A 16,822-nucleotide genomic window follows, 5' to 3' on the forward strand; every position below is an offset into this window, starting at 1 on the left:
TCATATCCTTCTCGTATTTAAATACGAAATCTTCTAGAGAAATTTGAAATTTGACCTTCCAACTTAAAAATATTATTACACAAAAAATAATATAACTACATGGACCATATTTTGCAAACAGCTATGATTTGAAGTGTTTTAGTGCTTCATAAACTAAAAAATTCTTTTTGTTGAATTATGCCAAACCCCTAGTAAATGAGGTGTAAGTTGACGAGTTTTAGAGATATCAGCATGCAAATTTGACACAAATAAAGTAGAAGTCTTAGGAAAAATAGAAATTGCTAACTCGGAAAACGCATTTTTTGAGTTATGTCACTCTTTGAGTAAATGAGCGATATCGCTTTAATATTTGGTAGATTATTCGGCTCGGATGCCCATTAATATAATTTCCAAGCTGTAGTTTTGGAGAAAAGAGTGGGCGTTTTCATCTGTTTTGCATATATAACATATTTAAAAAGTGGGCGTGGTCTGGTATCTTGGCTCCAAATATGCCCCAGGTCGAAGATACATCCCCTTTGTTTCCCAAAATTAATGCTAAAACCGAAATGGTCATAAGTTTTGTGAGGTAGGTGTCCCACCTACTCCGAAACTCATATACATTCGAATTTCATGAAAAACTATTTAGTACTTTTGGAGGGACAGACTATTTGATACCCTCCACGATTTCAATATAATTTGGTGAAGTTTTTTATGAAATCGGGCGAAAATATATATGACAGCTATATCCAAATCTGAATTGTTTTCGATATATTTATTTCTGTATCAGATTCCGTCACAAATTCCAAATATAATTTAAATTTGACATAAATGACATATTAGGTGCATCAAATACATTAAATCCGCCGAAAATAACATGTGGGAGTTATATTGGAATTTGAACCGATTCTTGCCAAAATAAATAGCGTTCGTCCTTTGGCCAAAAAAGGTATTTCACAATGTTCATGCGAATCGGACAATAAATGCGACCTGCACTTTGTTTACAAAAACACATCAACAGACAGACGGACCTGCGTAAATCGGCTCAGGTAGTGATTTATATATTCCTAAGAGGAACTATGGACCTATCTCGTTTCCTTTTGCATGTTATAAACTAATAGACAGACATGATACCCCTTATCAAAGTGTGATGTAGGGTATAAAAAGGGCAAAGGCGAGGTACCCCACCCCTCCGAATTCTTCAAAATATATATTTTTCATGCTCATCGCCAAAATCATTTCCAACTATGTCACTGTGAGTGATTTCGTTCTTCAGCATTCCTAATAAATCTCTACACGTGTTAACAATCTTGGACTTGATAGAGCAGGATGTGAGTGCCTGAAGTGCCGCCTGGCTGTCCACAATCACCACTACCAGTCTCTGGGACCACACAAGTTGACCTGAATCAGTTCCAGGGTATTTACAATAGCTAGAACCTCCAATTGGAAGACGCTACAGAAGTGATTCAATTTATAAGACCGAACTCATCACTGAAGAGTGCGGCTTCTGTGCCCTCTTCCATTTTGGATTCATCTGTATAGATGGCCATCAATTACTTACGATTTGATTCAATTGAGAGGGTGTTCCAATATGAGTTTTGCCTACTTACACTATCATTAAGTGAAAAGTTGTTTATCATCAACATGTTTTTCCACCAATTCCGACTACAAAAAACATGTTCCCCATCCGTTATATGCTTCCATAACGGTCCATTTCCTGCTTTAGTCAATAAAGTAGCATTAAAGAGTATTAGAAGTACCAGCGAAGGGAGCAATCTGAATTAAAAAGAAGAAACAAAAGAAAAATATAAAAAAATACAGAGTCAATACAGTGTTTTTTTTTTTTTCATTTCAGTTACAAACCTTAAGTAGCGATGCAAAAATACTTGAATGTAAAGCAGTATACATTTGGTTGGTTTGGTTTCCGGCTTAATAGGGGTTTGCTGATCAAATCTCAGCTTCAAGAAAAATCCCGTCAATACGAAAAATATTTGTATGAGAATAGGGCCATTTTGGAATAAAATCGCTACACTTCGTTGTAAAAAATCTTCAAAAAATTGCGGATTTTGCATGGGAGCTGCCATGTGCAACATTATCACGTGGGCCCAAATTACAAAGAAAATGGTAAAGGCTCTATAGAAATAGGTAAAGTGGAAATCCTTGTTGCCAATTTTAGATGAAGTTAGTTTTTTATAATTTCTCGTAATTGAAAAGGAGGTTAATAGTGTAGAACCTAGAAGAAAAAAGGTTGATAGATTGTGGTTACACTGAATGATTTGACTTTGATCCTTTCGCATACCTACCCATCGTATCAAAATCTTTTATGTAATGATCGTCGACTTGTTGATTTGGCAACGATTTCCGGCACTTTAGAACAAAATCATACATCGATGAGGCAACAGTAAAAATCACCAATAAACTCAATAATGAATAAACAAAGGCATCCAAATATCCTGAAAATACAGACAGTATGCAAAGCTCATATTGGTACACTCTTTAACAATGAATAAAATCGTTTAATAATTCTATAATTAATATGCAGTTATGAAATAAATGATAAATAACTCTCCTAAGTCCAATTTTTGCAAAACTTACTAACGTATTGTGTCTCCGACCCTACGTCTGTTGAGATCCAGACACAGCTCCCAGTCAATTTTGCAAAATTATGAGTAGATTGTTACGATATCAAGCAGCATTTGGTTTGTTCCTTTACTTTTAAAAATGGTAAAACCGGCAAAAGTAGTAGATTATAGTCGGAACACCTTCTTATTCCACCATGATTGGAATATTGACAAGAAACAAATATAAACTCACATGTGACATTTTTTTTGTTATCAAATAAAAAAAAACAATTAAAAGTATTTTTAAATATTCAACCAACAACAATGGGATTAATAGTACGTTTATATAAATATGTCCGGATTTAACAAACCCACTGGGTTTCAAATGTCATTTCCATTGCCTATACGTCAAATAAATCCTCATAAAGAAGGTTAACCCTGCAAAAACCTATAATATAAACAGCCAGACTATTTTGAAAAAATCAAAATAAAAGAAAAGAAAATAATTTAAAAAAGCGATTAACGTTGCTGTTATCTATTCCAGTAAATTGTTTAGCTATCTATAACCAACATTCCACACTATTATCATACGTTTTTGGAAAATACATTTGTCCCTGTCTTATTTCTATACATACATATGTCCTTGTCAATATTTAAGATTGGGCTTTATAATTTCGTATACTTCTACGATGTTTGGTAGTGAAAATGCACTATATGGGTCCACATTATGATATAGCCCCCATACAACGGTACATCCCGATTTTTTATTTTGAAGGTTATAGCCACATTGCCTTATTAGTCTCAATAAACTAAATTAAATTAAATTACCTTACCGAAATGGCTGAAAATTGTCTAAATGCCAAAGAAACGTTTCCAAAGAAATTTGTCAATATGGGCCCATTTTTTATATAGCCCCTATACAAGGGTATCTCTCGATTTTCGGCATCGTAAATGTTTTAGCAACATTATCTTACCGAAATGCTTGATATTTTCTATTTAGTCTTCATTAGTGCTTCCAAAATTTCCCCCAGAAATTTGTCAGTATATGTCCACGCTTTGATATAGCCCCCATAGAACTTTACCTTCCGACGTTCGGTAGTTTGAAGGTTATAGCCACAGATATTAGAAATGCCTGAAATTAGGCATTTTGTATTAATTGGGGTTTCCACACATTACCCCAAAAATGTGTCAGCATAGTTTCATGTTTAGATGTAGCCCCCACAGAACGGTTCCTCTTGGTATTCGGTATTTTGAAGGTTTTACCCAGGTCATCTTACCCAAATGGCTGAAATTTGTCATTTAGTATTTCTTGGGGCTGCAAAATAGTCCCCCGGAAATTTGTTATTATAGGTGGTACACGTTTTCATATAGCTACGGTGACTAACCGTTCTCTATTATAAAGTGCAGTACTCTATATTACGTGTCCGCCCTCTATTTTTTTACGTACTCAATTTGTCCTCTATTTTCATTTAAAGTACTCTCATTTTGATTTGTTTTACAAATACATGAGAATATATACATACATACATATTCAAGCCAATAAAATTAGAGAACACTAGGCAGAAATTAAGGGGTTTTAGTCACTTATGGAGCACAAAAGAAGATACACAAGATACATGATACAACATTTTTAGAAGATTTGTTTTTCGTCCCATAGGCCTTTCGGTCGACATACAGTGACTGCCACTGAAAATGATTCAACCTGAAATAATAAATGTAAACGTTGATATCTTGGTAACGAGTGGAGATTTTTTAACAATCCAAAAAACAATTTTGTAGACTGAAAAGTTGTTTTCAAGATGGCATACAAAAATATTCCACTTACAGTACCGTTATACTAAAATTTTATCGGACAACAAAAAATGGCCATTTTTAAAATGAGCATTAAAAATGATGTACCACAATAATCGATGAAAAATTTCCAAATTTTTCGCTTTGTATGCCATTTTAGTAATCAGAAAGGCCAAAAGAGGGCCTGTATATATTGACAATATTTAATAGAGAAGCTTTATGGTCATTGGGAACCTCAAACGTAAAATTTCAGCTAGTTCGGGCAAAAAATGGAGCTAAAAGCCTCAAAATACCTTAAATCGGGTGGTACCGTTATATTGGCTACACCTAAACGTGGACCCATATAGCCCATCTTCGAACTTGACCTGCCTATGGAAAAAAGACACTCTGGTGCAAAATTTGGAGTTCTATCTCAATTATTGCGGACGCTAGATTACAACAGTCGGACATGGCTAGATCGTCTTAGAATTTTACCCTGATCAAGAATATACATACTTTATAGGGTCGCAAATGATTAGTTCGATGTGTTACAAACAGAAAATACAGTCTTAATATACCCTCCATAGTATGGTGGAGGGTATAAAAAACGTTATTTTAAATTCAGTTTTGAATAACGTTGATTTATAACATGATTTACGGTTTGGTTTTTGCCAAAAAACTCACGCACAAGCATCGCCGCCAACGGCGCAAGACTTTAAGGTAGTATTCCTTGTTGACCGTACGACCTTGTGGCAAAAATTCATGATGAACCAAGCTATTGCAGTCGATGAAAACAGTGAGCAAAACCTTTTTCTTTGATCCAGTTTTTCGAATAGTAAAAAATCGAAGAGCATTTAAATTTTCATCAATGCACAGTGGATCCACCCATTGGCCAAAAATAAAAAAATGAATGTCAAAATTTTAGTACAACATCTGGCAACTATGACAGCTATGACATGGCCCTTTTTAATATTATATTAATTTTTGTTTCATTCTAACGCGATCTTCTTAAGAATAGCTTCAAAAGTCGAAACATTTGACTAATATTTTTTGTTGTGAGTTCAACCTATATTTTAAGTGCAAGCAAATATATTCAAAATATCGCGAAACAAATACGTATGTATAGCAAAATATTATAGTGGATTTTGAAGGAGGAGGTAATAGCTTAATTTTCATTAAAAATAGTGTTTTAGCGTGTTGTGGAATTCTAGTTAGCTGCATATTTTCTTAGTATATTTTGTAATGCCAATTCGATCATATACTTAAATTTGACCTAAGGTTTTAGTCATGATGCCCACCAGTGCCCACCTCGGGAATAATTTTCCAAAGTAGTTCATGGGTTTAAGATTATTCATTATAAAAATCAGCTACCATCTAGTGCCAGACTATAAATGGTGGGCCGCTGACTAAAGCTACTCTAGATTAGGGTTTCTGTGGATATATTAGTGTATAACTCTGTTATCTGACCACGTACATTAACATAATTGGTACCAGTGGCAAGATGAAGAAATCTTCTTCCACGTTTGTCTTACGTTGGCGGTACGTGCCTGCCAGGAAGAACGCTATAAGATCTATATTAAAAATCTTACCAATTTTCAGACAAAAATGTTGATTTTTTAATCCGCTAAATTGGTTAAATTTTATGTTGTTTTGGAGATTGTTTTGTTTTCCCAAGCCTATTTTTGCATCATAAGATAATCGGGACCTTTGTTCATGTCATTTTGTATTAACAGCATAAAACAATTCTTACCGTATACCCCCTCCAGAGGGGAAAGGGGGGAAAAAGTTACGCTCGTGGTTTCTTAAAACACTCTTCGCAGCAGCACAAAGCTGTAACCGGCGCATTGGCTTGATTTTTACACTCTAAATATTTTTGGCCACTTTCTCCATACAAGTGGATCCAATGTGCAATGTGGATATGTACTCTATTTTCATCCCAAAATATTGGTCAACATAGATACGAGCCCTAACCACTATTAATTCGTACACATAGCATTTTTCAACAATGTGATATTAAAATATGTATATCTTCAGAACTATAATGACTACACAAACAAATTTTTATTATTCTTAAAGATAATTTTATTCTCTTTAGATATATATTAATAAAAATACATATCAAAAAAAGGTCCCTTAAAAAAACAAACAAAACGAAAGTTCATCATTTTAAACAAAAATATTGTGACCACTATTAATTCTTACAGTCACCAATTATCATTGTTAGAATTATGTTACGCCATCATTGTTTTTTACAACGGTATCGACCACTTTGGCATGGTACCGACTAGCTTTTGACAATCTTCTCGGGTTATCGAGTCCCAAATTTTCTGAATTTTGGACGTTAACCCGTTAACAGTCCGTTGGGGCTAATTTCGAAGCTTTATTTTCATAATAGCCCACAAATTTTCTATTGAATTAAGGTCTGAACAGGAGGTGGCCAATCCAGGACATCGACTTCATTTTCTTCTAACTACTATTTCGTATTTTTGGCAGTATCGGAAAAAACACCATCCTGTTAGAATATATATTCCCCATAGTCTGCTAATTTCGATACAGATGGTATCAGATTTTCTTCCTGGATTTTTAAATATTTTTCTGCATTTACGATTCCATCTATGAAATGGAGCTGACCAACACCTTTTGAAGACATACATCCCTATACCATAATGCTTGCTGAAAACTTTACTGCACAGTTTTTATTGGATGCCTCGGCGCTTTTACGTACTACCATTTTTCTTACATAACCAAAACATACATATATCAAACTTGGATTCGTCGCTAAAGATAATGCTGCCCATTGTCGTTGTACTCAAAATCTTCTCTTTATACCCTCAGCCTTTAGGCTAAAGAGGGTATTTACACTTTGATACGACCAAAAATGTGCCTCATCGAAATAATGGTTTTAGACCCCAAGTATGTTTGTACGATATCCGTTTCAGACAATTTTGAGTAGATCTAGCAATGTCCGTCCGTCTGTCTGTCCGTCTGTCTGTCTGTCTGGCTGGCTGGTGCGCACGATAACTCTCGAACGGATCAATCGATTCGGTTCAAATTTTGGGCATCGAAATATTTTGTCCAGATTCGATTTAAGTTCGAAGATGGGCCATATAGGTCCACTCCTTCAAGTACCTCCCCCACAAATGTTCAAAAATTGTCACAAAACTTGTGCGCACGATAACTCTTGAAGGGAATAACCGATTTGGTCTATACTTTGCACATCGTGTAATTTCTACCAAACTTAGATAAGGTTTCAATATGGACTCAATCGGTTCACTCCTTCGGGTACCTCCCACACAAAATTTCGGAAAAGTTCAGTTTAGGACCTGCTCTCGAATCGCTTTGATTTTTGTTTACGCAAGTTGTATTCACTGTCCTCTATACGACGCTGTAAGTTTCATTAGAGGCAAGTCCATACTTCCTGAGAAAATAGCCTGAAAGTTACTAAAACCCTATGACACGGTGTGTAGTGGTTGGAGCGCAAGATAACGGATCTGCCGATTCGGTCCAAAATTTGGCCTTCGTAATATTTTGTCGAAACATAGTTTAAATTCAAAGATAAGCCATATCGGTCCATTCCTTCAGGTACCTCCCCCACAAAAGTCCAAAAATGTTCGGAAAAATTGTGCGCACGATAACTCTTGAAGGGAGTGATCGATATTATCCATACTTTGCACATCCTAATATATCTACCAGATATAGATCAGATTCGAATATGGACTATATTTGTCTACTCCTTCTGGTACCTCTCACACAAAATTTCGGATAAGTTCACTTTAAGACCTGCTCTCGAACCACTTTGATTTTTGTTGAAGCGATTTGCATTCGCTACCTCCATTACGACGGTAAAAGTTTTTCAGGAGCAAGTCCATATTTCTTAGGAAAACAGCCCGAAAGGTGTAAAAAATTCTCGAACTGTTCAACCGATTTGGTCTAACATTTGGTCTTCGTCATATTATATCGAAATAAAGTTTCATGGGGCAATACCGGTCCACAACTTCCGGTACTTCTCCCCAATATTTAAAAAATGTCACTAAAATGCTAGGACGATATTACTTGAATGGGACAACCAATTTGGTCCAAACTTTGGATCTCCTAATATTTTGTCAACATTTAGTTTAATTTCTAAAATGGCCCATATCGGTCCTCCCTAAGGGTACCTCCCCCACAAAGGTTCAACATTTGTGTCTTAGTGCAGTTAACTCCTAATCCACATTTTTGTCGGCAAGTTCAAATGTCCAAAAAGGGCCACAAAATTCTGAAGAGACCTTAAATACAATCGCTCTGTCCGTAGGTGAGAGTTTCACTTCACATTGGCTGAGGGTATATATCTGTCGGCAAAGCCGACTGACACTTTTTTACTTGTTTTAGTCCATAATAGGCGTTTTTAAGAGCTGTAAGCAATGGCTTTTCCTTGGCCTAAAATGTATATAAATTATCAAGTTGATTTCGAAATACCGGCTTAATCTTTAACTTACTTTATAGAAATTATAACCTTTTCATTTGCTGTCGGGCCCACTCACGTTCTAAGGGTTTTCCAATTGCTTCAGACTACTTAATGGCTATATCTCGAATGGTGCTTCTGCGATTTATTTTAATGATATTTGCCGTAGCTCTTTTGTCGCGAGGACTTATTTTGGAAGTCCGGCCTCTGTTTGAAACATTATTGCTTAAAATTTCTTAATATTTTCACTTTTTTTCATATTTTCTTTTCTCATATTTACTTTGTATTGTAGATCTTGGAATTTTAAGATCAGTCGAAATCTGTCCATATGTCGTTCCAGATTTGAATTTATCGACGATTAAAATTCAAATTTCCTCCGAAATAGGTTTGCCACCTGTCATTTTTAGAAACGATGAAAATTAAAATAAAATAATGTGAAAATTTCATCTTTTTTGACTCCTTTGCATTTCTATTCTCTCATTGTAACGATAAATTTAAATTTTTTGATTAAATTTTTCTTTTTCGTTTAGCTTGAACGCAATTTATAAACTGAACGAATAAATAGTGGTCAAATAATTTGCAGCTATAATTAAAGGCCTTTGTGTTCACTCAATATTTTTAGCATTTTAACACTGATTTTAATATTATTTCTATGTAAGTTTAGAGGAAAGTGAAAAAATACCTGGTGTACGAATTAAAAGTGTTTAGGGCTCGTACTAAACTTATTGCAAACTTGCAGTTGTGAAGTATTTTTGAAGTCTTTTTAACTATCAAGTCAGCCTAGTGTCTCTGGTCTTCATAGAATCCTTCTTCAGTACACACACATATACAATCGGAATCTGAAACAGCAATGTCCATAGATAGGAAAAATCCAAAAACAAGATAAAATCGCTGGAGGGATTTTTAAATAAATCGCGGTCAAAGCTCACATTTTTAGGTTGCTGTAAACACATCCAACGTTTGTGTAAAGTTTTATGTCATTTCTGGTAGATGAATAAAGGCAAAGTGCTGCCAAGTTTCAATTTTTTCTTTATTCTTCTACCAGAAATCACACAAAACTTTACTCAAACGTTGGATGTGTTTTCAGCTTTAGAGCGATTGCAAGGTATCTACAATGTTAAAGTGTTTTCACAGTTCTTACGTGCAGTTAAATTGCCATCTAAACAGTAACATCTTAGACAGTAAAACCGTATAAAAAAGATTAATATACATTTTATATTTACCGATATTTGAGTTATTTTCAGGGCAACTACAATATTCGACAAATGTTGTCAGTGTTAAATTGTATTTGCTTTGAAATATAAAATTGGCGCATTTATCCAACATATTTTCCTCTTTCAAAGCAGCCTCATTCGAATCATCTCTGTGAATATCCTGATAGTATTGGATAACCTAAAGCACAAAAAATAATAACAAAATCAAAAAACCATTAAACACACATACATGGATACCAAATTATATTTTCTTACCTCATCGTAATATGTAAAATTACGATCGTTCTTAACTTTACTTTGACGAATATACGGGGAGTTCCTTAACAGTTCCTTGCACTTGTCCACACATAGACCCATAAATACATAATCATGCCGGTACCGAAACAAGGCATCTTTGGAATATTCCTCTATTTGATTCCACAATTCAGAGTCATCAGGTTCAATTTCGGAATATAGTAAACAGTACGAAGAAGATGTCGTCTCTGATCGAACAAAACACTCGTCATAATTGTCGAGAGTGAACAGGGGAGGTAGTAGGCGATATGATGTTACTGTCGAAATAAGAGTGAAAATGTAGAAAATATTAATATGCTTCTTCTTACGAAAGTTGTAGAAGGGGACTTGTTCTGAACCCTTCTCAGCAAATATTGTATATAATAAATTGTATTATATTTCGGATTAGATCCCAGGCCAGACGATTAACGTCAAAGTTGGATATTAATCTTTCGTATAATACAATAAATTATATTTATTGAAAAAATCCCAACCGGACGATCAACGTCTAAGCTGGATTATTTCCAATATTTATTCGCCGAGGAAGTGAGGAAAAAAACAATTCCGCTTTATTTTTAAATAGGTCTTTATTCGTCAATAGTTGATGAGGAATGACATAAAATTAAACAATGTTCTGCCTTATATATGTAACGAAATGAGTAAGAATAATAGAGTTGAGACTAAAAGTAATGAGTGAGAGTATTAAAATAAACTGAGTATTAATTTCAGTATTGATTGAAAAAATTAAACGATAACTCTTTTGAGTAATAAAATGAAACATTCTGAGTGATGTATAGTCACAAGAGAAAAGTAAATAATTTTTACAGTAAGTGGCGAAAATAGTCACACAATGCAAAAATAATCGAAATGATGTAAAAACAGTCACATTAAATACATAATAATTATTAAAATAATAAAATATCATGGCTGCTAATATATGCGGCCGCTACAAAGTCCAAGTCCGAAACAGAGTAATTTCACTGAAAAATAACATGACAGCAAAAGGAAACTGAAATTAAAAACGCTAAGTTGATTAACCTTTAACTGTGGAGGTGGGGGTAAATTTTACCCCGCCGCTTATATTTTGGTAACTACTCTCGCATGCTTTGAGCGATGGGTCTAATTTTCCCCGTATCTTCATATTTCCTTGGCGTAAGTAGTCAGTAATATTTTGGTTGTCATATGACTAGCAAGTGAGGAGATATGGTTACGGTGGTGTAAAAATTAACCCACGTCCAAGTTCTTGTCACTGTGGCATATTTTACCACCACCTCCAAACTAACGTAAGTATCCTATGTAAAAAAATGACCCCACATCCAATACGACGTATGAATTTCATGAAAATTTTTTGACCACACGTCAAATTTGGCGTATGAATTATATATTCTGCATATTCAATTATGCCATTTTCAAAGCAAATCAGTGTTCCTAGAATAAGTAAATTGCTAGAAGAGGACGATACGTTCAGCAAGGTTGACGGTGATGGTCGATCCTGAATTCAACATAACCAAAGGCTACCTATGTGAAATCATTACTAGGATCTTTGGCAAGGAGATCAATAGCCCCATCTTAAATATATCCCAGTGACTCGAAAATATGTTATATATGCTTAGTAGGTATAAAAAATTACACATACCTGTTTCTAATCAAATAAAGGAATGTAAATGGCTTGCAGCAAACCCATATGTATGTGTACAGTGTACGATCAATATGAATGATAAATCAACTATTTGCTACCCTGCAGTGTTTTTGAATGATCTCTGTATTTTTATTTAATACGTACGCCTGTCTGTCAAAAAATTTAATTTCACGTTTTAAAGTATTGTTATATTCTTTATTTTTTATAAAAATAAAATATCGAGCAGATTATGAAAGTAGAGCTAAAAATATGAGACACGTGTATCGGCGTTTTTAAAGTTTACGTCGGAAAGTAACCAAAATAGGCGTGGCAAGTTCCGCCTATTTTTAATTTCTTCGAAATATTCGAATTAAGATATCTTGAAATCCTTGCATTTCAGGTATATAGTGTCTTTGACAACTTTACTCAGGAGGGTATGGGGAATATTTTTGATAAAAATTTTAACCCTCATGCGGTTCAACAAAGTGGTCTTTTTTGTCCTTTTTTTGAAAATCTTTCAAAAACTCCTTAAAAATGTGATCGTATCAAATCCAAATATTCTACAAAATTGTTCGCCATTTGGTGTGGTCCAAAAAATTACAATGATGGGACTCACTCCTACTTTGGTGGCATTTACGTAATTAACTATAGCAATTGACGTAAATAGCTGTATCATGAATGACCATAACGAACCCAGTTAGGATGTATTCATTTATGTCCATTGCTATAGTTAATTACGTAAATGCCACCAAAGTAGGAGTGAGTCCCATCATTGTAATTTTTTGGACCACACCAAATTGTATATGTGAGAGCCCATATGACACCTATATTTTCACTGGACCATAGCCGTAGACCTCTAATATATTTTCACATACAATATAAGCAACCAATGGCTTATCCTAAATACGTAATTTAAGTTAAAAGTATTAAAAATACGCAATTTTGGCAGGTCCGATCTGGGTTTTCTATATTTTTCAAATATATATTCACCACAAGTGTTTTTAAAGCTATTTAAATTGAACACACAACATCTTCTGTATGAATTTATAATGAAAAACCATCAATAAGATATTTATATTTTTTAATCACAACGACAATCTGGCTAAAAATTGTAAAATACAGCCTTAAACCCTACACCAAAAACAAGGGCCGCTAAGAATGTTATACGTTATGGTTACAGATTTCTTTTATTCAGAGACTCACAATGAAATTTCTTTTGGAACATTTCTTTCTTTAACAATATTCCCAAAAAGTAAAGGATTTTGTTAGATTTTGATCCAGTATGGAATTATGTAAAATTAACAGCCCAAATTAAAACATCTATATATATAAAAATGGTGTAAAAAATGTATAGTAATTCATAAAATGAGAACGGCTGGGCCGATTTCTGTAAAATTTTTTGTCAGTTATTCGTATTTTCGAGGAGAAGGTCTTTACGGAAGAAAAATTTGGAAAATCTCTCTGGAAAAGTCGGATAATTGGAAAAATCGAAAATTGAGTTTTTGTATGAAATTTTATTCCTTAATAGCGAGACGAAGTTCGCCGGGTCCGCTAGTATATAATAATATAATAATATATATAAATTTGTAATCTAATTTTTTAAGGAAATAGTATACATAGATATATGGTTTATTTTGAAACTCATAGTCAAATTTTGTGTTGAATTTTTCATCTATTGACACTTTTCACCTATAACCAAGTTTTATATTACTTCCTTGTATCAACTCGAAAAAAGAAGGAAAAAAATTTCATCAACAAAATTGGGAAATATTTTCATGTTTTTTCAGTAAAATTGATACTGCTATTTTCATGCTATAAAATGTAAATAGACATTTCATTTCTTTGTTGACCCATAGTGAAATTTGATGAACAATATTTTTGTCTCTGACATCATCTCTCTAAAATTATGTTTTGTGGGACAATTTTGAATAAACTCAGATGAAGTCCGACTTTAACCCTAAAACGAGGTTTTTCATTTTTAGAGATTCCTGGCGATTAGACAAGAGTTACAGATTTGGTGTATTCTGAGACCTATAGTAAAAATTTTATGGCGAAAAATTTTGTAGAATATTTGGATTTGATACGATCACATTTTTAAGGAGTTTTTGAAAGATTTTCAAAAAAAAAAGACAAAAAGACCACTTTGTTGAATCGCATGAGGGTTAACATTTTTATCAAAAATATTCCCCATACCCTCCTGAGTAAAGTTGCCAAAGACACTATATACCTGAAATGCAAGGATTCCAAGATATCTTAATTCGAATATTTCGAAGAAATTAAAAATGGGCGGAACTTGCCCCGCCTATTTTGGTTACTTTCCGACGTAAACTTTAAAAACGCCGATACACGTGTCTCATATTTTTAGCTCTACTTTCATAATCTATTCGATTCTTCCCATAATTTTGAGAAAAATTGAATTTTGTTGCACAGTGTTATTATTTGCTAACTCAATACCATACAAAAAAGGCGAAATATGTATAGGTGTAAAATTTACCACCATGTCAAAAGTACGTCCTACATTTTCACCTCCAAAGTTAAAGGTTAAGACGAACGAATTTTGCATCAAAGCAAATATGGCGAACACATGAAATCATGTATAGTATACATTGTATACTAGTCTTATACCAGACTATGAAAAATGTTAGTGTTTATGGGCAAGAAGGGAAAAAGGGAGCTCCTTCACCTCCGCTCTCTCCTAAGATTTATAATCTTACAAAATTTTACATTTAAATATCATTAACGTTTGCCTATAGTTCCAGGGGTGCCATGTTGGTGGTTTTCCCGCTACTTGTGGTGATTTTTGACGTACAAAAACCACTGTTTAAGCAGGAATGTCAACTGTTTTAAGGTAAAAATCGCTACAGACCTATGGTGCGTATGTGGCTGTAGCGATTTTTACCTCAGAACAGTTGGCATCCCTGTATAGTTCTGTACGATAACTTTCCCAGATATAATTACTCAGCAAGTTCCAGCAACCTCTCGCAATGAATTTTAATCTCTCAAACTCTCTCAAGCAAGAAAAATTGCAGAAAGTTTTCGAACAACATTTTGTGAGAACTTGCAAGAAATATGAAGGCATGGACCTACACCTACAAATGGTGGAACGTTTTATACCCCCAACGAAGGCTAAATACCAAATTTTAGTAATTTCGGTGGAATATTGAGGCCACAACTTTCAAAATACCGAAAATTGGGAGGTACCGTTCTATGGGGGCTATATGAAGGCGTGAAACTATACCGAAACATTTAGAGGGGAAAGTTTCATACCCTCTCCGAAGACTAAGTACCAAATTTCAACTATTTCGATGTGATAATGTGGCTAAATCCTTCAAAATAACGAAAATCGGGAAGTACCGTTCTATGGAGGCTATATCAAAACGTATACCGATATAGCCCATTTCCAATACCAAATATCCTAGGAGTAATAGAAGCTTATATACCAAATCCAAACTCTAACTTAAAAATGTCGAGCTGTATCTTGATTTCAACAGACGGACGGACATGCTTATATCGACTTAGAATTTTACCATGATCAAGAATATATATACTTTTTAGGGTCTACGATGAATATTTGGATGTGTTACAAACGGAATGACAAATTTAATTAATTTATTAGTGGAGAAAGTTTGGCATTGTTCGCCAAGGCGTAAGCCAGGGAAGACTAGTTTCGATCCTCGCCACAAGATCTCATCTGTTCCCTTGTTTCTTGTTTGTGGATATTCTTCAACGAAGTTATTTTTCAATATCTTCTTCAACAAAAAACTTTTTATACCCAAAAAGAACAAAAGAACATAGAAAAAAAGAACAAATTATATAGAAACATCGTTGAACGCTTCTCCTTAGTTGTGAAATAGAACACATTTTCCTCAAAGTTGAAATCATCAGCGGGAAATCGGCATCTAGAATCAAATGATTATATAATGTAATAAATAGGTACATCCATAATTCAAATATACATATGTATATTAGGGCTATAACCAAAAAAATACCACCACATAGCCGTGTAGAGCATGGAAAACTATTATGAAATACGGCGTCAATTTTTCTCTATCGCGAAAAAAGTTTCCGCACCAAATGCATTGAAGTTCAGTAATGCATTTTTTAATTTTAGCTGTTATGACAACATATTTGCTTTTAATTAAAATTTTTATTTTTTTGTAATCTAATTTAAAATCATTATCAAAGCGTTCTGGACCAATTTGTTCTCAAATCGCGCCATTTCGGAGCATATTAGGAACTTTTGATACTATTGCAATTTTTGCTTTTTCTTTATAAACTCGTGAATTTTATGTTTATATTTTTTGTACCTACCGGACAAAAGAATATGGGGTCATTTGCAACGAAGTCGCGAAAGTTACAGGCTGTTTTTGTTGACTTTGCCTGTGAGAATCGTATATGTTTTTTACAAAAATACAACACCAGTACCACGTGGGGAATTTTGTCCTAATAATGAAAACGCGTTTCTAAGATCGATTTGGTGAAAAAAGTTTCCGCGCCGACTGTAATTACTAAAACCCTTTTGATATTTTTTCTACTTATAATTTTAAATTTGCTTTGTTTGAGTAAATATTCATAGAAAAAATACAATTCTCACAGGCAAAGTCATTAAAAACTGTCTATAACTTTCGCGAATTTGTTGCAAATGAAACCACATTCTCTTGTCCGATAGGTACAATAAATATAAACATAAAATTCACGAGTTTATAAAGAAAAAGCAAAAATTGCAATAGTATCAAAAGTTCCTAATATGCTCCGAAATGGCGCGATTTGAGAACAAATTGGTCCAGAACGCTTTGGCAATGATTTTAAATTAGATTACAAAAAAATAAAAAATTTAATTAAAAGCAAATATGTTGTCATAACAGCTAAAATTAAAAAATGCATTACAGAACTTCAATGAATTTGGTGCCGAAACTTTTTTTCGCAATAGAGAAAAATTGACTCCGTATTTCATAATAGTTTTCCATGC

The 16,822-nt window shown here is 33.9% G+C and overlaps 1 protein-coding gene across 1 annotated transcript in view; it reads right to left on the bottom strand.

The window, feature by feature from the left end:
- The window catches only part of LOC141388532 (nose resistant to fluoxetine protein 6-like), a 71,541-nt gene that overhangs the window by 38,018 nt on the left and 16,701 nt on the right, over positions 1 to 16,822 (bottom strand). Inside the window, exons 2-6 of the mRNA XM_073958452.1 lie at positions 10,218 to 10,513; positions 9,972 to 10,140; positions 2,280 to 2,429; positions 1,840 to 2,209; positions 1,587 to 1,752 (exon numbers count right to left, since the gene is read on the bottom strand). Coding sequence (XP_073814553.1) covers positions 1,587 to 1,752; positions 1,840 to 2,209; positions 2,280 to 2,429; positions 9,972 to 10,140; positions 10,218 to 10,513 — 1,151 coding nt within the window. The remainder of the gene's footprint in view (positions 1 to 1,586; positions 1,753 to 1,839; positions 2,210 to 2,279; positions 2,430 to 9,971; positions 10,141 to 10,217; positions 10,514 to 16,822) is intronic.

This window comes from Musca autumnalis, unplaced genomic scaffold (assembly GCF_047663935.1).
Source record: "Musca autumnalis isolate F117 unplaced genomic scaffold, ASM4766393v1 scaffold_1, whole genome shotgun sequence".
Classification (NCBI taxonomy): domain Eukaryota; kingdom Metazoa; phylum Arthropoda; class Insecta; order Diptera; family Muscidae; genus Musca; species Musca autumnalis.